At 38.4% G+C, this 21,259-nt stretch overlaps 1 protein-coding gene across 4 annotated transcripts in view; it reads right to left on the bottom strand.

Annotated features, from left to right (window-relative positions):
• Positions 1–276: 276 nt before the first annotated feature.
• Positions 277–21,259, bottom strand: part of lhfpl4a (LHFPL tetraspan subfamily member 4a) — a 54,149-nt gene continuing 33,166 nt past the window's right edge. Inside the window, exons 2-6 of one of the 4 annotated variants that reach the window (XM_067459394.1) lie at positions 20,497–20,733; positions 14,521–14,537; positions 13,519–13,557; positions 1,606–1,642; positions 277–1,321 (exon numbers count right to left, since the gene is read on the bottom strand). In XM_067459394.1, the coding sequence (XP_067315495.1) occupies positions 1,317–1,321; positions 1,606–1,642; positions 13,519–13,557; positions 14,521–14,537; positions 20,497–20,733 (335 nt within the window). In that variant the 3' untranslated portion in view covers positions 277–1,316. The remainder of the gene's footprint in view (positions 1,322–1,605; positions 1,643–13,518; positions 13,558–14,520; positions 14,538–20,496; positions 20,734–21,259) is intronic. The other 3 variants (XM_067459393.1, XM_067459395.1, XM_067459396.1) reach the window with 3 other exon arrangements.

The following is a 21,259-nucleotide window of genomic DNA, read 5'->3' as shown; positions in this document are numbered from 1 at the left end:
GACCAGCACAGTTTTGCTTGAGAACAGCATGACTATGGTAAGCCAGCATTATGCCAGTTCTAAGCATAAACCATCATGGCTACATTTTTCAGCAGGGTTCAACTAGATGTGTTACGGTTAACTTTGTGCTGTGCCACTGTGCTCTACCTAAAGTGTGGGAAATGGCAGATAAGGGCCTGAGTAAAATGCAGCATGCAGGGCTTTTCCTCAAGACAAATGATTTATGAAAAAAGCAAAACACAACAATATAACCTTGGTCTAATAACCACAAAAAGCTGAAGAAAATTATCATTTATGAAATAATGTCGCAGACTCCAAAGAATGTTCGTGCCAATCACTAATCATAAATCTCACAACAGTTCATTGAAAAAGGAAATATCAAGAGAGGAAGTGTCTGTAAAAAAGAAATGTAAGAAGATATGTGCATGCCAAATTAGATATCTATGGGATAGGGTGCATTTAGCTGTTGTTAGTCTTTTCTGCTGCACAGTCATAGAATGATCATTGATACCTTCAGGTGAACTGAGAGATAAAATAATAAATCTGTTAAGTCCACTCCAGTTGGTAGAAGGAATATAATGTGGGTGAATAAATGCTTAATGGCTGTACCCTGTATCCATATAAATATAGAATTCACAATTTAACTATTTAATTAATCAATTAACTCTGATTGCTGACCACATGTACAAAGAGGGGAATTCAAAATTTGTCAGAAAAAGAAGGTTTTCAAAATTACATCTGGTGCTGTACAAAATGTTTCTTTTTTTCTTTTTTTTTCTTTCTTTTTTGTTTATTTAAATTTTTGGCTTGATGTTTTTCCCTTTTCATCTGCATGTCCAGAGTAGCACCCAATCTCTTGTACATATGCATTGATTCCTTATTATCTTAAAGCTAGAAATATGTTCCCCGTTTTAGATAAAATATGAAAGTCTGAACATAATATCGCTGTTGCAAGCATAATCATGACTGTCATCATAATTGTCATCAAAGCATTATTAAATAACAGTAGTAATATGTGTAACTTGTTACTTTCCCAGAGTTGTAGGTTTATGTAAAGCTGATATTTTCTTCTTTTTATTGGTTTTAATTTCTCATGGTTTTTAAATAGGTGTATGTTGAATATGTTCTCTTCTTGAAGTGTATTCCAGTCTTTTACTATATTACAAAGAGCTGCACTAGCAGCATCCTGACTGAGTTTAGAGACACAGGCCTGAGGACAAGGAAAGAGGGATGGAGGAGTAGATAAAGTAGAGAGGATGCTGTCTCATTACGGAAACCGCTGGACACCAAAGCGAGGGTCCCTGGTATCCCGGATCTCAATCTAAAATATACAAGGGAGAGAGAGAGAGAGAGAGAGAGAGAGAGAGAGAGAGAGAGAGAGAGAGAGAGAGAGAGAGAGAGAGAGAGAGAGAGAGAGAGAGAGAGAGAGAGAGAGAGAGAGAGAGAGAGAGAGAGAGAGAGAGAGAGAGAGAGAGAGAGAGAGAGAGAGAGAGAGAGAGAGAGAGATCATTATATACAGAGCAGTGCAGACCTTAAAATCTGAATTAAATATACTTTAAAGGGATAGTTCACCCAAAAGGGGAAATTTTGTCATAATTTACTCACCCTGATGTAGTCCCACAACTGTATAAATTTCTTTCTTCTGTGGAACACAAGAATATATTTTGAGAAACAAAACCATTTTTTGGGTCATACAATGGAAGTCAGTTGTCACCAAAATAATTGGGTAACCAACATTCTTCAAAATATGGTTTGTGTTCCACAGAAGATAGAATCTCATATAGATTTGAAATGATATGAGGGTGAATAAATAATGGCAGAATTTACATTTTTGGGTGAACCAGTGAGAAGAAATGTGTTAATTCCATGTATACATAATTAAACAAACAATGATCAAAACCCAACACAATAATCCATACCCCAGTATACAGCATAACAATGATCTAATCAGGAGCAAGATGAGTTTATATAAAATACAGAATTACACTCAATAGGCTTTCTCTTGCCGAATTGACTTGTGACATGTAGTTGTCTGTGAACATTCAAACATAAAAGGAATTGGAGGAGAGATGGCACAGGAGTAGTATGGCATAGCCTGGGTCAGCACAGATTCACAGAGGAAGGTAAAGGTTTCATTCAGACAGATAACACATCCTCCTACCTCCTAACCGCGTTTGGTCCATGTTTTGTGTCTGGATCATGTGAAAACATGTGAAAAACCACAACCAGAGATAGACTGAAGTGTTTTCTGATTAAACAATGAATCTATAGCTCATATGATAGATACCATATGCTGGTGAAAGTTTACACAGTTCTTGTATTTAGTGCTGTCTGTTCAATCAAACAAGCACAAGTGGACCTTAGCTTTCTCTAATGTTTTATAAGTGCAAGGTTACAAACATTCATTCCGTTTGTTTTTGAACTTAAAGGGATTGTTCATCCAAAAATAAAAAAAATAACCCATCAGTTACTCACCCTCAAGTCTTCCTAGATGTATATGACTTTCTTCTTTCAGACAAATAAAATCAGCGTTATATAAAAAAATGTGGCTCTTCCAAGGTTTAGAATGGGAGTGAATGGCTTTTTCTGTTTTGAAGTCCATGAAAGTGCATCTATCCATCATACAAGTGCTCCATATTAATTAAAGGAAGCGTATGTAAGATTGTGGCCAAACCTGTGTAAGAACTATTTGTGTAAGAAAAAAAAAAACTTTACAAACTAAAATAACTTTTCCAGCCGTCGGCCTATGCAAGTCGGAAGGAATAAGCATTACCTCTGATGCGATATATGACACAGGATGTAGGAATATCCTACAGTATTCTGCGGTTCAAATAGGGCTGGGCAACACACTCAAGCTCCTCTTCTCTTGTATCGAAATCCTCCGACATTTCTCTTTAAAAGTTCTTGCTTTAGATTTCTAATTCATGAAAAGTGTTTTGTTTTGCTCTATCCTCTGCGCTTCAGCATTCATCAATACGTCATGCGTCAGGTCAGTAGTTACTCTTTTGCTGTAAGTCGATGCGTATGGCTATTGGAAGCTAATTATTTTAGTTTATAAAGTTTTAATTATGGATAGTTTTCTCACACAAACACATCACTTTGCTTCAGAAGGCCTTTAATAACCCCCGGAGCTGTATGGATATAGATTATGATGGATAGATCAGCCATTATCTTCCGTTATAAAGCTTGGAAGAGCCTTTTTGAAGAACTTTTCAGCCAGGACATTTTTTTTTATATACAGTAACGCCGATTGTATTCGTCTAAAAGAAGAATGTCATATACACATCATATACTAGGATGACTTGGGCTAATTAAATTTTTTGGGTGAGCTATCTCCTAAACTTATATTCATACTAAATACCTACTAAAAATCCTGCTTGGTCTTATATCATATAGTTGAGTCTAGTTTTTTTGCAACACAGGAATATGTTCCTGCAAATAGAAATCAATGCAAGTTCCAGGTGAACTGACCACTAAGTGTCCACTAAATATGCTATGAATTTATTCTTCCATTGAGACGAGAGATGTCACTAGTTATGTTTCCATCCATGTGTTCAAGAGAACAAATTCATCACTTCCTGGGGAATTGGCGCAAAAACATCTGTAATAAATCTGCAATCGGGGAAGCCACTGTCTCTTTTTTCCTCCATCATAAATGACTTAAGTGTGCAAATGAAAAACAATAAATGTGTTTGACTTGAATGTCTTGACGTCCCACAAGAAAATCAAGACCAAACTAAAGGAAATTTTGGAGTAAGCCAAGAACAGTGCCCTCCTGGTCTGATGGTAGTTAAAACAGTTGACTGATTGGATGCATACTAGGTTTTTGTAGTTGATGGTAAATGGACTGCATTTATATAGCAGATATCTATATAAATTTCAACAGACCCAAGACCACCAAAGCGCTTTACATATTCCCTCACACATGGACACCTCAACACTTGGTCAGGTGAAACCAGGGAGTGAACCTCCAACCTTCCGGTTTGTAGACAACCTACACCAAGATTCTACACCAAGAACAAAACCTCTGAGTGCTTTATCCAGTCATTATTCCTCTAAAGTCAACTTTCCAATGTCGTAGTTCTTTCCCCCCGGGGACTGATCTAGAAGTGAATTAGTGAATCTTAAGGTCACTCAAGGCTTTCTGAGAAGAGCTATGCCAGACAACTGAGTCAGGGAACCTGGCTGTAGTTCCAGACAAACCATGGTATGAAGTCGAGACACCCATCGCTGCAGCCTGTAGCACGATAACGTTTCTAGATCAGATTAAATACTTACTGGATGGAGGATCGTTACTCCGATTTTATAGCCTACCGATCTCTGGGTTAACTTATAATGCATATGCACTGGTCTTAAGACTGGTCTTGACATTTATGATCAATGTTTTATATAGATGATGTTCTAACCTGTGTAGTAGTAACTGCTGATAAATAGTATTAAGTAATTATTGATGAATAAGTCCTCTTTTCATAAATGCGATGCTTAAGTTATCCTAGTGTCTCTCCACATGCAGGCAAAACAATTACAATTTTAATATATTCTGGTCGTATTTGCTGTTGAGTGGAACAGTAATTGAAGGAAGTATTTGTCTCTATAATTTTAATCCTCAAGGTACAATATAACACGATCTGTAAAGAATTTAAAATACCAGTAGCCTACACATTCAAGGGAAAATGCAAAACTTGTGTCCTGATGGCGTGAGCATGTTATTAATCATTATTTTTGCGCGAGCGGTTCGAGTATTTATCTATCCAGTTCACCAAAACTCTCAACTGTGAATGCAATACCATTTCTCCAAAACTCTACTGCGAATGCGTGTGACATCATCAAATTGTAAATGAAACCACCACGCATGCGCGTCCAGTACGTGTTAGATCTGATCCAGTATGTCATCGTGCTACAGGCTGCAGCGAGGACCTCTTGAAGAAGTCTGCAAACTTGTATAATCAAGTGCTCATTAAACTCATCTGAACTTGGATATGAAAGATGCACTTCTTTGTCTTTGGACTAGCTGAAGGGGGAGGATGCTGTTAATGATTATACCCCAATGGTTCTCAATTCCAGTTCTGGGGCCCCACAGCTCTGCACATTTTGCATTTGCTTATCCCCTGACAGACCTAGCTCTCTATTAGCTTACTATTTAAAGGAGTCATTGACTAGCTTTTACATTTTTATACTGTTATCTGAGGTCAACTTGACCCTGGGTTTTAGCCTAGCTTCTGGAACGCTCAGTTTTTATGGGCGTAACGCATTCAAGACTTGGAAGCAATTGGCCATTGCTATGATTGGATAACAGTTTTGTAGGGGTGACCCCTAATAGTCGAAGATTCGATGCATCGATATGCAGGACCGGATTCGACCACTGATCTCATGGTCGAATCTTCGCGGGTGTTATGAAACGAGGATCATACGATTTTGGCAATATGGGTATGCTCAATATTAGTGTTATAAAGACGCGCCTTTAAAATTTGAACACATATACACCGACGGAAGCATTCAACGCCTGTCAGCGGCGATTAAATGTATATTTCCCTCAAATCGTGAATGTACATACTGATTTCACCCTGTGCTACAAGATACACTCATCGTGCAGCTCTTCTGTCAGAAGTCGATTCAAAATTGAGCTCGGGCGTAATGTTCACGTCTGCCTGGTGTGAGATACCTGAGGCATGGCGCTGAGCTTCAGTCCCCTGAGCTCAGTGCGACCCCCTTTAGGCACGAATAAGCTAGTTATAAACGCACTCAAAGGGCTTTTCCTCTCTAGGCAGGTATTTTTTTTAGGTTTATTTATCAAAATGTTCTTTTATATATTTGTGTGATGTTCTGTGTTTCGATCGCGGCTTTTAAATGTTATGAGAGAACGTTTAATTTACGAACGCGTAGTGTGGCCTAGTTTTGATCACTTTATTAAAAGTAGTGGCTGTGTGCCACCTCTGTGTAAAGTAAAATAAAAATAGTCTTAGCCTCCTGCTGACTAGTGTCCTGCCCTTCCCAACCCATTTATACCGTTTATTTTTTTCCGGTCTATGGTTTACACACACATAGATGATTCGACTATCGGTCGACCATAGAGAGATTCAAAAAATCTGATTCGAATGTGTAAATCCTTAGTCGGGGACACCCCTACAGTTTTGCATATTATGACTTTCGACTCTCCCGTCAGTACACAAGGAATTGTTCTGAAAACTCACATACATGTTTGACCCAGAGTCAGATCCATAATGGCAGGACAATGAACCAACAACACCTCAAATACAAATGATACTCCAGCCTGTTACAGCATGGTAAGTTATCGTTAGTTATGTTTAGTTAGACACGTACACATAATCAGTAGATATCAATCGATCTGTAATGCAATGCATTAGTACTGTAATGCAATGAGTTTGCAATGCAATACTATCATATATAAAACAAATTGTATTACTCACAGTGTGTTGCACCATTCCTGTCAAATCCAATATAGAAAGCACAGCATAGTTTTTTATATCTCATTCTGTCTGCAAATCCAGACTTAACTGGTCTTTTTTTTTTTTTTTTTACAAAAGAATCAACGACAAAAACTAGCAAAAAAGACAAACGCACAATGTCTTGCCTATGTGAGATAGATAACTGAAAAAAAAAAAAGTTCAATCGCATTCCTAAAATTGGAATCTGAATGAAGCTTATGCAGCGACTGTGTTCTTCCACAATCAGGCACTGCACAATATTTTGTGATCTTTAATCAATCAATCAATCAACTTTATTTATATAGCGCTTTTACAATCACGATTGTGTCAAAGCAGCTTCACAGTGTCAAACAGGATAATATTGCGACAAAATTAGATTTGGCTGTACAGTCGTACTGGAGAAAACAGTGATGTTATCAGCTTATTTTAATTTATCATATAGCAACAATGTTGGCAGATCAGTATTTAAGTTTATAGAATTAAATAAGACCTAATTCATACATTTTATTTGTATAATAAGTTGAATAACTTTAATCATATTTTTAGTGTCCCCAACTGAGCAAGCCAAGCCAAAGGCGACAGTGGCAAGGAACCACAACTCCATCAGGGCGTGATGGAGAAAAATAAACCTTGGGAGAAACCAGACTCAGTCGGGGTGCCAGTTCTCCTCTGGACTATTAACACACCGTGTAAGATTATTATTCTGGCAACCTTACAGGTCAGAAATCATATTAGATTGGAATATTCAAAATTTCAGGGTATCACGGAAGAGACAGATTTATTTGGATATAAATGATGGGATGGGGCGTCGATTACACAAGAGTATGAATACATGAAAGATCGGAATTATTGCGCCGAAGACGGGTTTTGAGCATGTCGTGCCAGTGAGGCAAATTCAGAGGAGACACCAATTGACACGGCTCAGCAGACACTCCAGGATGAGCTGGTCATGTCCAGGCAGGTCCACCATCCGATCCGGATAGGGCCCAGATCCGGGATAAACTTCAGGATAAACAGAGAGACTAACATTAGCGTAGATGCCACTCTTTTTATGATGTAACGAGTACATCAGGTGTTATGGGAAGTGTTCCCGGTTCCGGCTGACCTAGTTAATGCAGCCTAACAATCAGTCAATTGAATTGAATAATGAAAGTTAAAAATGTTCTATGTGTATGCCAAAGTAAAGAGATGTGTTTTTAGTCTAGATTTAAACTGACAGAGTGTGTCTACTTCCCGAACAATGCTAGGAAGACTATTCCACAGTTTAGGAGCTAAATAGGAAAATGATCGACCGCCTGCAGTTGATTTAGATATTCTAGGTATTATCAACTGGCCAGAGTTTTGAGACCGCAATAGACGTGATGGAGTATAATGCGTTAAGAGCTCGCTTAAGTACCGGGGAGCTAAACTATTTAGTGCTTTGTAAGTAATAAGCAAGATTTTAAAATGTATGCGATGTTTAATAGGGAGCCAGTGCAATGTTGACAGAACTGGACTAATATGATCATACTTCCTGGTTCTAGTAAGAACTCGAGTTGCTGCGTTTTGGACTAGCTGGAGTTTGTTTATTAAGCGAGCAGGGCAACCACCCAGTAGAGCATTACAATAATCTAGCCTTGAGCTCATGAACGCATGTACTAACTGTTCAGCATTTTGCATTGAAAGCATGTGCCGTAATTTAGATATATTTTTAAGATGATAGAATGCGGTTTTACAGATGCTAGAAACGTGGCTTTCAAATGAAAGATTGGTATCAAAAGAGCACACCCAGGTTCCTCACTGATGACGAGGGCTTGACAGAGCAGTCATCAAGTGTTAGACAGTATTCTCGGTTACTACATGTGGAGCTTTTCTGTCCAATAATTAAAAATTCAGTTTTATCTGAATTAAGTTGCAGGAAATTACTATTCATCCAATTTTTTTATATCAGCTATGCATTCCGTTAATCTTGTGAATTGGTAGGTTTCGTCAGGGCGTGAGGAAATATAGAGCTGAGTATCGTCAGCATCACAAAGAAAACTAACGCCATGCTTCCTAATGATATCTCCCAGTGGTAGCACATACAGGGTGAAAAGCAACAGTCCTAACACTGAGCCTTGCGGTACCCCATACTGAACTTGTGATCGGTGTGACATCTCTTCATTTACTGCTACAAACTGATAACGGTCAGATAAGTACGATTTAAACCATGCCAAAGCAGTTCCACTAACGCCAACATAATTTTCGATTCTATTCAGAAGAATATTGTGATCGATAGTATCAAATGCAGCGCTAAGATTGAGTAACACTAATAGAGAGATACAACCACGATCAGATGATAAGAGTAAATCATTTGTAACTCTAATTAGAGCAGTCTCAGTACTATGATACGGTCTAAATCCTGACTGGAAATCCTCGCATATACCATTTCTTTCTAAATAGGAACATAATTGTGAAGACACAGCCTTTTCTAGTATTTTTGATAGAAACGGTAGATTCGAGATTGGCCTGTAATTGACTAATTCTTTAGGATCAAGTTGCGTTTAATGCCATGTTTACTGCTTGGTAGCTCAATCCGGTTTAGAGCCACATATAGGCCTATGCTATTTACCTATATGTCCTGCGCAAATCAGTGGGCAGGGCTACAGAATTAGGCATTGGTCTTCTTTGCATTGCTCTCTAAGGTCACAGGGAGGCATTTTCGCAGATCCCTCATTTGATGGGCCAGCTGTCAATAAAAACTTGTATATGACTAAAAAGGAAGTCTTCTGCTCCAAAACTTACAGGATATTCTTATATTATGATGACCTTTTATATATCAAAAGCTCAAGGAAAGGTTGTGTTGACGAGTGAGAGATGTGGAAGGAGCAAGTGAGTCCTTTTTTGAGAGAGGTCAGTGGCATGTAAGGACGAGCCACATCAGTGAAGGATGAGAGAGGACCAGGCCTGGACTTTACGTTGTGTTGTGTTTTGTTTATGTTTTATTATTTGTGTGCGTGGCAGTCATCAGTGTGTGGCTGCCTCGGTTACTTTCAGTTTGTTTATTTACTTAATTACAGCCTTTTAAATGTTCACCAGTTCCCACCTCCTTCTTCCTATATCAATGAACTTACATTACATTACATTAAAAGTTGATTTCTTAATTCATGACCACTTCAAATCTGCTGTATAAATAAAGGAGACAATGGGCAGTACAGTGAGTCCCCAATAACACTTAACAAGAGATCCACTGTTATAGATGAAGGTGAAGGCCCCCAATATGACATTGATTAGCCTCTGGAAGACAACCGGGGCATTGGTCAAACTAAAGAGCATCACCAAATACTCAGAAGTTTTTCCTTTATTGTCATCATGAATACGGTCCAAGTAGTATGCTTTCTGAACACCAAACTTTGTAAAGCTGGTGGCTCCTTGCAGTTCCAGAGGAGAAGGCAAGTCCTTTATAGTGAATAAGTGGTTGCATGGAAACATCCTCCTTGCTCATGAAGAATAAACCTGGTTCCACAGGCCATTAAGAGGGCAGATTAGACTGGCACTATCTCCGAGATGTATTTTTCTATGGCTCCACGCTCTGGTGCAGATAAAGAGAAAAGTTAACCATAAAGCAAAGATATAAAGTGAAGAGGCCACCATGAGGCAAAGAATTGAAGACAAGTATAACAAAAAGAAATCAATATCCTTTCAATGGTTACTGGAATGGAGAGTACTCCCTGGAGTTGTTGCCTAGGAGATTTAAGCCATTGAGGATGCTGGAGCTCAGAATGAAGCTTAACTCAGTAACAATTAGACCCTATTTTTCTTCCAGTGCTATGTAAAAAGGTTCTCATTAACCCCAGAGTTAACGAAAACCAACTATTAATGAGCATTAGACACCGAACTAATGATAAGCATCTTCTTTTACTAATCATGCATCCAAATAATGACTCAGTTTGCTGAAACAAAAACAAATACAGTTACAGAAGAAGATCTTATTTTTATTTCCAATGACAGTCCATTTAGACTCAATGGCATAGTCCAATATTCAACTCCTCTGGTAAAGGTAAAAGAGAAGATGTGCTTCCCTGCAGTAAACTGAGCACTTAATCTCCTCTGAGAATTCTGTTTTTTTTTTGCCATGACTACAGGTGAGGCCACTCCCCAGCAGTAGGAGGAATGATGATGTTAATAAACTTTGCTTTGAAGGTTGAATGATGCAAGCCAGCAAATACTGGAAGATGAATCATTTTAGTGACCTGAGAAGTGATGGGGCCCACCACCTAGACTGATTAGCCTAGCTGCATAAATCTGAAACTTTCCCAAAAGTACATGTTGCAGAGCCACAGCTGACAGCCTTCCTCTTATTCCATGCTGGCTAGATTGTAATGCCAAGTTTGAATAAGGAATCACTAAAAGATGGTCAGTTCACAGATTTTAATGAGAATTATTCAGAAAAAGGCAAACAGAAAGACATTGGTAGATAAACAGAGCTGCCAATGGGTTTCTGCCGGGCAGCAAGATATGCAAACAAACTAGCACCTGCAGAACATAGTCAAAAACAGGTGAAGAATCTAGGGACCGATGAAACACTAAGACAAAGCTTGAGGAAATAACTGAATGGGAATGGCTTTTATGTGTACGCACGCTTTTAAGATGAAATCTATGGACATTTTTATACATAAAGGCCCCAGAACTCTGGTCCTGGGGATCCACCGCTCTGCACATTTTGTTCGTTTTCTAACAGACCTGATTCAGATCATCATCTCATTAGGAGAGAGCTCAATGGACTCAACTATGAGTGTCAGATAAGAGAGACTTACAAAATGTGCAGAGCGGTAGGTCACCAGCACCAGAATTGAGAACTACTGGCCTAATGAATGCTGATACTTGGGTTGTTGTTGATTTTGTTTTCTTCACACTTAGTATATGACAAATATTCTATGAATACATCAAAGCATTTTACAAACATATATAGACATTTATTGGACTGGGCCTCTTTGGAGGTTCACTGTCTTCCTTGCTGTTTTAATAATAACACTTTCTGATGATTAATGTTGAAACATTTAACAAAAACGAGATTACAAACATTATTCATAATAAACCATTGTGTGTTTTTGAAACAAATGCAATTTACAGTAAAGTATGGATTACACAAACAATAATTTGCCATACACTGTGACAATATGTCAAACTTACACACTTTCTTATAGTTTTATTTACTAGTTTAGTTTTTGCTCAATTATCAGAGAGGTTTCTGATCAGAATTTTTATATGCGAAGCTAGAAGCTGATACTAGACTCTATAAGTTGACTTTATTATGACTGTGGGCACATCTAATCTCAACTTTGTAGCATGAGTTACAAAACTGAGTTACAAAACTTAGGCTGGAAGTATGAGGCTGTGCATTAATTGGAAAAGTATTGTAGGGTTCAGTGACGTAACTAGGATTGTATGGGCCTAGGATTGTTTGGATTTATTGTTTGGATTTATTGTTTGGTAGGATTTCGTGCAAAAAACACCTAATAGGGTTTTCTAAAAATTTATTTTTAAATGTTGCATTTTAAAGTTTAAAATGGGGTAAATAACTACACAATTAATATATGCCATAATGGCATCACTGAGTTAATGAAAGTAAAGTAAAGAGCAGAAATTAGCCATTGGATGGAGAGTTGTCTTATTTAGGGTGTCAATTTAATTGAATAGTTAATGATTATATGGCCAGTAGTCCGCAGCTTTTTCTCAGTGACAAACACTTTGTACGTTTAATTTGACAAGATATTTATCAGTGACAATGTTTTTTTCTTTCACTTCTAACATTTTGATTTTAATGTTTGCCATTACTTCACATTACATATTTAACAGTAGATTCAGCAGTTTTTCAGAAATACATTAAAAAAAAACCTTCAAGAAATATTGCAAGATAGTGAATTGTTAAGATAGTGAACACCTAGTGGGGAGTGTTGTCTTTAAAAGAAATGAAAATTGAAAATAAAAATTAGCCCTTGATTTACTCACCCTCAAGTCATCCTAGATCTATATGGCATTCTTCTCTCAAACGAATACAATCAGAGTTATATTAAAACATGTCCTTCTTCCAAGCTTTAGAATGATAGTAAATTTACTATCTGTTTCTGATTAAAGTCCATAATGTGCATGTATTCATCATAAAAGTGTTCCACATGGCTCTGGGGATTAATAAAGGTAAGTAAAAGTAATGTGTTTGTGTCATACATTGGAACTGCAGTCTCTCGTGAATGCACGTACGAGCAGAAGTTAGAGATTACAGTTTGTAAAACATAGATATTTTTCTTACACAAATGCATCGCTTCAGAAGGCCTTTATTAACACCACTGTAACGTGTGAAGCACTTTTATGATGGATATATGCACTTTTATGGACTTCAAACCAGTAACAGCCACTTCCATTATAAAGCTTGGAAGAGCCAGTACATTTTTAATATCCAATTGTATTCGTCTAAAAGAAGAATGTCATATACACCTAGCTAGGATGACTTGAGCTTGAGTAAATCATTGGCTAATTTCATTTTTTTGGTGAACTATCCCTTTAAGGCACAGGTTAATAAAAAATCACTATTTATTTTTTATTTTTAGGACTACACCACTAATCAAAACATTTTGAGATCTTCTAATACAGTGCTTCCAAACCTGTCCTGGAGATACTCCCCACCATTGCAAATTTAGTATTTCCCTCATCTAACACGCCTGATTCAACTCAACAGCTCATTAGTAGAGATTGCAATTCTTAAATTGGGTGTGTCAGATAAAGAAAATATATAACGTGCAGTGCAGGACAGGTTTGAGAAGCACTGTTTTAAAAAGGATTGTATGTGAGTGTATGTGAAATGACTGATTCACCTAAACATATTAGTTACGCCACTACCAAGGAAATTACAGTACACACAAAAGGACACAACAAGGAAGAGTAAAACACCATTATTTGATCAGAACTGGAACTGACAGAAGCAGAAAATATTCCAAGTATGAAGTTCCTTTGTAAGGATTAAAGCTACATGCTATGACTGCATGCATTTTTTTGTGAGGGAATGGATCAATTGATAGGATACAGTGAAATTAAACTGTACTAAAATTAAGCTTACTCCATCCACTCGAAGAGAAGACCCTACACGTAGAGGCAGCTGAGGAAGAAAATTGCTGTTAATAATCCTCTGATAATGCTGTAATACACATTTTACTGTAAACATAAAATACCAACCATCAGGTGTATCAAATATGCAGTGTTGAGTTGTTAACACTGCAAAGATACTGTACATCAGTGGCAAGCGGTGACTTTTTAAAGTGGGCATACTGGGTGTGTGTTATGTCAAAAATGCACCTGGTGCAGATACGTTGGATGGGATTCATGTTCGCTCTATATAGAGTAATGACACAGCAACACAACTAAATGGTTTAGTTTTTAGTTTATATTTAACATGGTAGCCTATTATAAATGAAATATAAGTACTATATAATTAGAATAAATGTAAAAGTTTGGCACTCCTAATACATTTTTTTAAAGAATAAATGTAAGTATATAATACAAATATAATTTTGTTGAAATAATGCAAATCAATGACTTTTACCAATGCATAAACTATTGATTAACAGCCTCGGATAGTTAATGTACTTACATTAGGTCTGTCTTCAACAGTTTAATTTTTTTTAATTTTTTTTAATTAAATTTCCTTGAGAAGAAAACAAAATACTATGAAACTCTCAGTGAGTGGCAGATGTGAAGGAAATGGTCATAGTTTGGCAAATAAATAAATTACGGAGAGTTATGCATTGCCACTATATTCACAAATAGCAGGACAGATATTTGCTTCCATGCACTGCAACATAGCTTTTGACACATGCACTTTTTCATGCAGTATTTTTCCTGCTATAAACTGTCTTGCTATGATTTGTGTTCATTGTCTACCCATTGAATTATATTCAAAAATAATATGTCTGCTAAAATGGTGATTAAATAATCTAAACTGAATTCTAACCATGACAACAGAGAGTACATAGTAAGGAAGGTACTACAAGACTAATGTTTGTACCACAACAACTTCACACAACCACACAAGCACGAGAGTTATAGCAGCAGAACAACTTACCCTGGATACTGCCAAATCTGTGAAGACAGAATAGAAGTGGTTGTTTAGTAAGGTGTGAGTGTGTGTGTGTGTGTTATCCTGGTGAACCCTATATGGGGACGAAATGTCCCCAAAATATGTCAATATCTGAAAACCTTGTCCTGGTGAATATATTGTTGTTGTTTTTTTTTTGTTACAAGTGATCTAAAAAAAAAGAAAAGAAAGAAAGATCCCTATCAGTCAGTCACATTCAGTTATGTTGACAAGACTGACGTTATGGGATCTCGCTTGAGAGCAAGTGGTAACAAAACAAGCCAATGGACATTGGCGAGTCAGATTTGCATGGCAATCCACTCCCCATGCATACAAGTATATACGCTTTCATGTGTCATGGTTCTGTTTGTGATTGAGCTTTCAGGTTGTATTTTGATTTGTTCCTGTGCTCCTTTGTTCAGTTTCCCGCCACCCCTTTTTGTCAAGTTTGCCTGAGTATATAAGCCCTTAGTTTCAGCCCAGTCTTTGTCCAGTCACTGTTATGTTTGTGTGTGTTTCCATTTGGCTGTTCCTGAATATAACAATTAAAGATACAATGTTTGGTATGGTGTTTGGTTTGGTATTATGATTTCATCTTTTGAGTCTTCAGCCTGTTACTGAGTACATCCCACCGCTACGGCAGGTTACTCCCTCATTAAGCCTTTTGCTTCAGAGCTGAATGTGCCTTTGAACTGCAAGGAGCCACCATGTGCCTTTGTGTGAGCTGACAAGAAGAGGAAGCAGCTCTAAGTTGGAGAGGCATTCAGCGATGTGTGTCGCATAAGAAAGCAAACTTGCATGGTTAAGTGCAGCAATCACACCCCTGGGTGCTTCAATTAATAAAAGAGCAGTTTCCCTAAAAAAAGCAAGCATCCTATGATCTGAGGATTATAGTGGGAGCTCTCCCTTTGGCCCAGCTCCCAACAGGCCTCCCACTCCTCTTACACATCACATGCTGTGGATTTTCCTGTTGCGGCCGCGGGTCACTCCCATGGGGGACCTAGCATCTCATTTGGGGCTCCCATGGAGGACCGGATGTCGAGTCACTTTGTTGTTAAAACGGATGCCTCCAGTAACGGCGCTGTATACAATTGGCGCTTAGCTTTAGGCTCCTGGGCAGGACCCTGACTGAAGTGGCACATCGATTGCCTTGAGTTTGCCACCAGTACTGCTGGCCCTATGCTGGTTTTGACCATTGTTGCAGGGCAAGCATGTGTTGGTCTGGACAGAGAACACAGCAATGGTGGCATACATCAACCATCAGAAGGGTCTACGTTCACATCACATGTTGCCCCTCGCCCACCATCTCCTCCTCTGGAGTCAGCAGCGACTCAGGTTGCTCTGTGCCATTTACCCTCTGCAAGCATTTGTCTCGCTCTCACGAAAGTCAAACTCCCAGGACAATGGAGACTTCATCCCCAGGTGGTCCAGCTGATATGGGGATGTTTTGGCAACCCGCAGGTAGACCTATTCGCCTCTCTTCACAGCAGGTCTTGAAGGTTGTGCACTACAGGCCCACCCTGACCTGGTTTTCGGACTTGACATTCCACAGGTAAGCCCCTCCCTGGCGGATTTCCCTGAGGAAAGACCTGATGGGGCATCATGTTGCACTGTGGCAGAATTAAGTGGTCTATCACCAGTAGTAGTAGAGACAATCACTTGAGCCATAGCCCCCTCTAAGTAGCGAGCTCATGCCTTGAAGCTTATGTCTGTTTGTTGATTGGTGTTCTTCCCAAATGCCAGATCAGATTTCTTTCCTGCAAAAAAAGGTTGGAGTGAAGGCTGTCTCATTCCAGCTTGAAAATTTATGTTGCTGCTATTGTGGCACATTACGATGAAGTAGATAGTATTTCTTTGACCTGATCATCAGGTTTCTGAGAGGCGTGAAGGAGACTGAATCCTCCTCTGCCATGCCTCATCCCCTCTTGGGACCTCTCTGTGGTACTTACAAGCCTGAAGAAAATGTACTGCAGTCAGTTGAGTTCCCAAGGTTTGCCTTGTCCCTTTGGAGTGTTGCCTCCTCCTGGGCTTTGGTGTGCAGTGCTTCTCTCTGTCAGACAACTGCCCCATATGTTGTGATTCCCACCTGATAAACCCATATGTGTATTCTTCCAAGATACTGTTTCCCTGTCTGCAAAAATATTCCCTGGGCAGATTTTATTCCCCAATTTGCATTGGTAATGGTTCAATCCCTGTCCAGGCAAGGCTTATGGCTGTGATCTTTCATATGTAGCACTGCCCCACGGGTCAGTCCATATGTGTATATTCCACATGTTGCCTCCCTACAGGCAGGAAGGGATCTCTGTAGTGTCCTTTTCCACCTGGACTCGCCACGCTTCCCCAGTGTTATCCAACCAGTCATGGCTGTGTCAGAAAGGAACAGTAGCTATCAACCTTCCTCTTGGAAATTTCTGTCCTGTCCTTGCAATGGTTAGCAGTTGTAAGGCTTTACATGGGGGCCTCATAACAATGGTCTTTTTGATGTAACATTGAACATGGCTGAGTGATAGAGAACTCTTGTTCCCTGGCAGTGGGAACAGAGACATTACATCCCACCTGCCACAACTCTGTACCAAGTGAGTGAGTTGCATGCAAATTTATTACACACGTATATACGGGGAGTGGCTTGCCATACAAATCTCACTTGCCAATTTCTATTGGCTTGTTTTGTTACCACTTAAAGGTGATTGGGCTTTCAAGAGAGATCCCATAACGTCAATCTTTTCCATGTAATGTCTCGGTTCCCTCCTTCAGGGAAAGAGAGTTACATCAGTAACAGAGACGTTTTGTTGTAATGGGTAGAATGGGTAGGGGATAGAATATACAGTATAAAAATCATTATGTCTATGGAATATCCCCATAAAAAATTTAAACCCAATGTGTGTGTATGTGTGTTGTGCAAAGAGTTTGTATTATTTAATACAGCATTTTCTCCACAAAGCCTTCAAAAGAAGAGTGCAAAGACACATTATATTTTATATATAAGTCGTTATAAGTATTTTTTTTTCAGCTGATGAACGATACAACCACTGATACCCAATCAGAATCCTCCAAACTTTAAAGCGCTTGAGCATTTAAAGTGCCAGACAACAAAACTGCAACACACAACTATTCAGCAGCTATATTTTCTTTGAATATGCGAGACTTCCAATTAATTTGCCACTATAGGTAACTAACTAGAAGAATAACAAAATGCAGTAAACGGTAAAACTATTTGCAGTGCAAACCCACGTGTTTATAATTATGATCAGGGCTTGACATTAACACCCGTCAAATTCAAGTATATTCCCTTTCAGCAGTGTTGAGTCTCCAACATGTTTTTAACAGTCAGATACACACAAAATAATGTCACAATGCTGGTCTTGGCGAGTATTCACATTAACACAGTCAGTTATATTTGAAGTGAACGTAAACAGTTGAGAAAGATTGTATGCTTAACAGTATAATGGGTCTGTGCAGGTCTTAAAGTTACAGTAGCCTTATATTCCTGCTGCCAAATTACAAGATAATATTATAATATGGCAGTTTATTTTCCCATGGTATCTGTCAAAATTATGGCCTGTGAAAATGTTGAGACGTAACTTTCAGTAACTTTGGAAAACCACTAGCCACAGTGGCTTGTGAGCAAAAAAAGTTAATGTAAAGACCTGATTATGATAATACAGTTAAATAATATGATAACAAATACCAGTGCGCAATATCAAGCAGCATAACAGATGGTTTCTGCACAGGTAAAATAACTGGAGCCAACTGACACAGGAAGCCTTGCACATTCAGGTTACAAATGGTCACAAACTCTCTTACAGTTAAATTAAGGTGGATAATAAACAGAATGTTATCATCTGCTATATAGTTATAGTTATTGTTAGTTATCTTTATAGTTCCTGGCGTGGAAAGGCTTTAAAACTAGACCTATATTCGTAAATGCGTAATTTATTTACCCACTTGTAAACATACACTACTCAAGGGGTTCTCAACTCTGGCCCTCAAGGTCCATCGCCCACCTCCTTGCAAATTTAAGCTCTAACCTTGATAAAACTCACCTGCCAGTCACTTTCTAGTAATCCTGAAGACTGCTTTTAAAATCGCATACATTTCTACTATAAGTAAACGAAAATCAGTGTGAGACAGATTTTTGTAAGGGACGTCTTGCTGAGTAGGGGAGAGTTAAGCTAACACTCTTTGACTTTCTTTTCTTTGTGTATATCCATTTGGGGTTCAGAGTATTTATTTTTCCCCACATTAATTTCACATGTCTAGTACAATTATGTGGTTTTGTTTCATGTATAGAGTGTATACTTTTTTCTTAATTTCCCCCGGAAGAATGGAAGTGAAATGCGACAACATTCCCCATAGGACATTCCCCATAGCTCTCATACATTGCAACATGACCAAATGAGAGCTTAAAAAAATATCCAAGACCAACTAAAATATTTTGTCAATAAAATACAATCTTTTTTTATGAAATAATGGTATATGAAATAATACCATGAAATAATTTTTACAACAAAAACATTACAACACACAGCTACAAAGCATAATTCAAAACATAATAATAATTGATAACTTCTGAACACTGACTCTTTTTTTCGAGTCATTATTCACCTTTTACTCAACCTCCCACAAGGTCTGTATTGATTTCCATAACCTATGGCCCAGATATCACAGATATTGTGCACACACATTCTCATCTTATTTCTGTCATCTCCACACCCTCTTTGCAAATTAATAAGCAGAGAGAAAGGGTGATAGGCAACATGTGTGTGGCATGAACAACTGTGGAGTGCTAAGTTGCTTGGGAGAGAAAAGGAGATCCTCTTATCTTCATGGAATCATGCACTCTAAAAAAGATGCTGGGTTTAAAACAACCCAAGTTGGGTTGAAAATGGACAAACCCAGAAATTGAGTTGTTTGAACCCAGGGAATGGACCCATTCAAACAACCCTTTGGGTTTGGTGTTTGTCCATTTTCCCTGGATTTGTCCATTTTCAACTCAACCTGGGTTGTTTTTAACCCAACATTTTTTTTAGAGTGTGAATGTAACCATGACCATTGGGGTTCTTCTTCTTCTTCTTCTTCTTCTTCTTCTTCTTCTTCTTCTTCTTCTTCTTCTTCTTCTTCTTCTTCTTCTTCTTCTTCTTCTTCAGATCCAATTGAGAATGTTTTTGCTCCTAGCTAAATAAATATGTATCCACAAAACAAGGGTTGTCCTTTAAAGGTACTGGCCCAATGAAAAGCTATACCCCTATAATTATTGCACTTTTTGATCACATTTTGCTCATGCATTTCTTCCATGCTGATGATAACACTTTCTTTTTCAATTAATGTTTGAGTTTCGCAGTTGCTCCATCCGTCTCATCCATTATTGCTCACTCGAAAGTGGATTGTGGGGCTACAATCTTCCATATGCTTACATATTCCTATTTGGAAGGAATAACGCTTGCATATGTGACATGAACAAGCAGATTACTTTTTTATTTTAAATAGTTGCATCTCAAATACATCTTAAAACAAACCCTGAAGTGATAGTTATTCAGGGGCGTCAGACAGGGGCTAATAGTGGAATTGAGTAACAGTGGCCCTCAGCGAGGGGGGGGGGGGGGCACAAATATATATTGATAATCCATAATATTTATATGACAAAATTACATAGTTGTTAGGGGCCCACCTCTCGGTTCTGTGACTGGGGCCCAACATTTGGTGCTACAACCCTGGTTATGATGACCAAGTGTAAATGTGTAAAAGTGTCCCCAGACACTCAGGCTTATTTACAAATCATACCAGTAACCAAAGAGGAGCAAACAAAACATGACGGCTATCCCAAACATATCACAAAAATCCACAGCAACCCTGTAACTGTTTTGTCATTTAATCAATAACCCCTTTATTGATTGGTTATGAATGATGTTATCAGCTCATTTTATAAGGCTGCATGCATAAACAGTGATCTGTAGGCCCCCTCACCTTTATTTTCAGCCTTGATTTCATCGTGCATAAAGTCGTTCTGGCGGTTTCCAAGGACAAAAGCAAGAAAGGACAGGATGAGAGCATCTAGGATGCCGATGATGGCCAGTATGTAAGCCCAGCGAACTGAACAGTTTCCCAGTGTGTACTTTCCTGTCTCCTCTCCGCACATATCCCGGATGACCTCTGCATCCCAGCCATCTGGGAAAATCAAACAGCCCAGCACCAGGCACACAGCTGCCAAGAGAGAAAGGTTGAGAGACTGAGACAAAGAATAGTTTAATAATAAAAAAGAAAAAAAAAGAAAAGAAAATGCATTAAAAAAGATTCAGTTGGCAGGCATGTAAATGTGTGAATTTATATGTACACTGGCCCACATAAAGTTACACATAAATTAAGGCTAATTAAAAATGTTGTCAATAGAAGCTTGTAAAAAAAATGTCGCCATTCATTTTTTAGTGTCTCTGTGTACATTCATATTCATTCTTAATATTCATTCAAAATTCTCATGTGTAATTATTTTGGGCAGCTGCTTGTACTTCATTTAATTAATAATAAATAGTGGGGGTGGTAGGGAAACCATAAAGTACTTTTGCACTATAGGGCCATAATCATATTACAAACACTGTTACTAATGTTGCTTTAATGCACCTCAATGCACTAGTTTTCAAATTCCCATGTTGTTCCCGAAATATGGGTTTGCACAGGTGTGGAGCAGGAGTCCAACAAAGGATTATTTTGATGGCTGAGCACTCGGATAACT

The sequence above is a fragment of the Pseudorasbora parva genome, chromosome 12 (assembly GCF_024679245.1).
Source record: "Pseudorasbora parva isolate DD20220531a chromosome 12, ASM2467924v1, whole genome shotgun sequence".
In the NCBI taxonomy this organism is placed as follows: Eukaryota; Metazoa; Chordata; class Actinopteri; order Cypriniformes; family Gobionidae; genus Pseudorasbora; species Pseudorasbora parva.
Note: the sequence above shows the minus strand (reverse complement) of the source record. Positions and strands in the feature narration are given on the sequence as shown.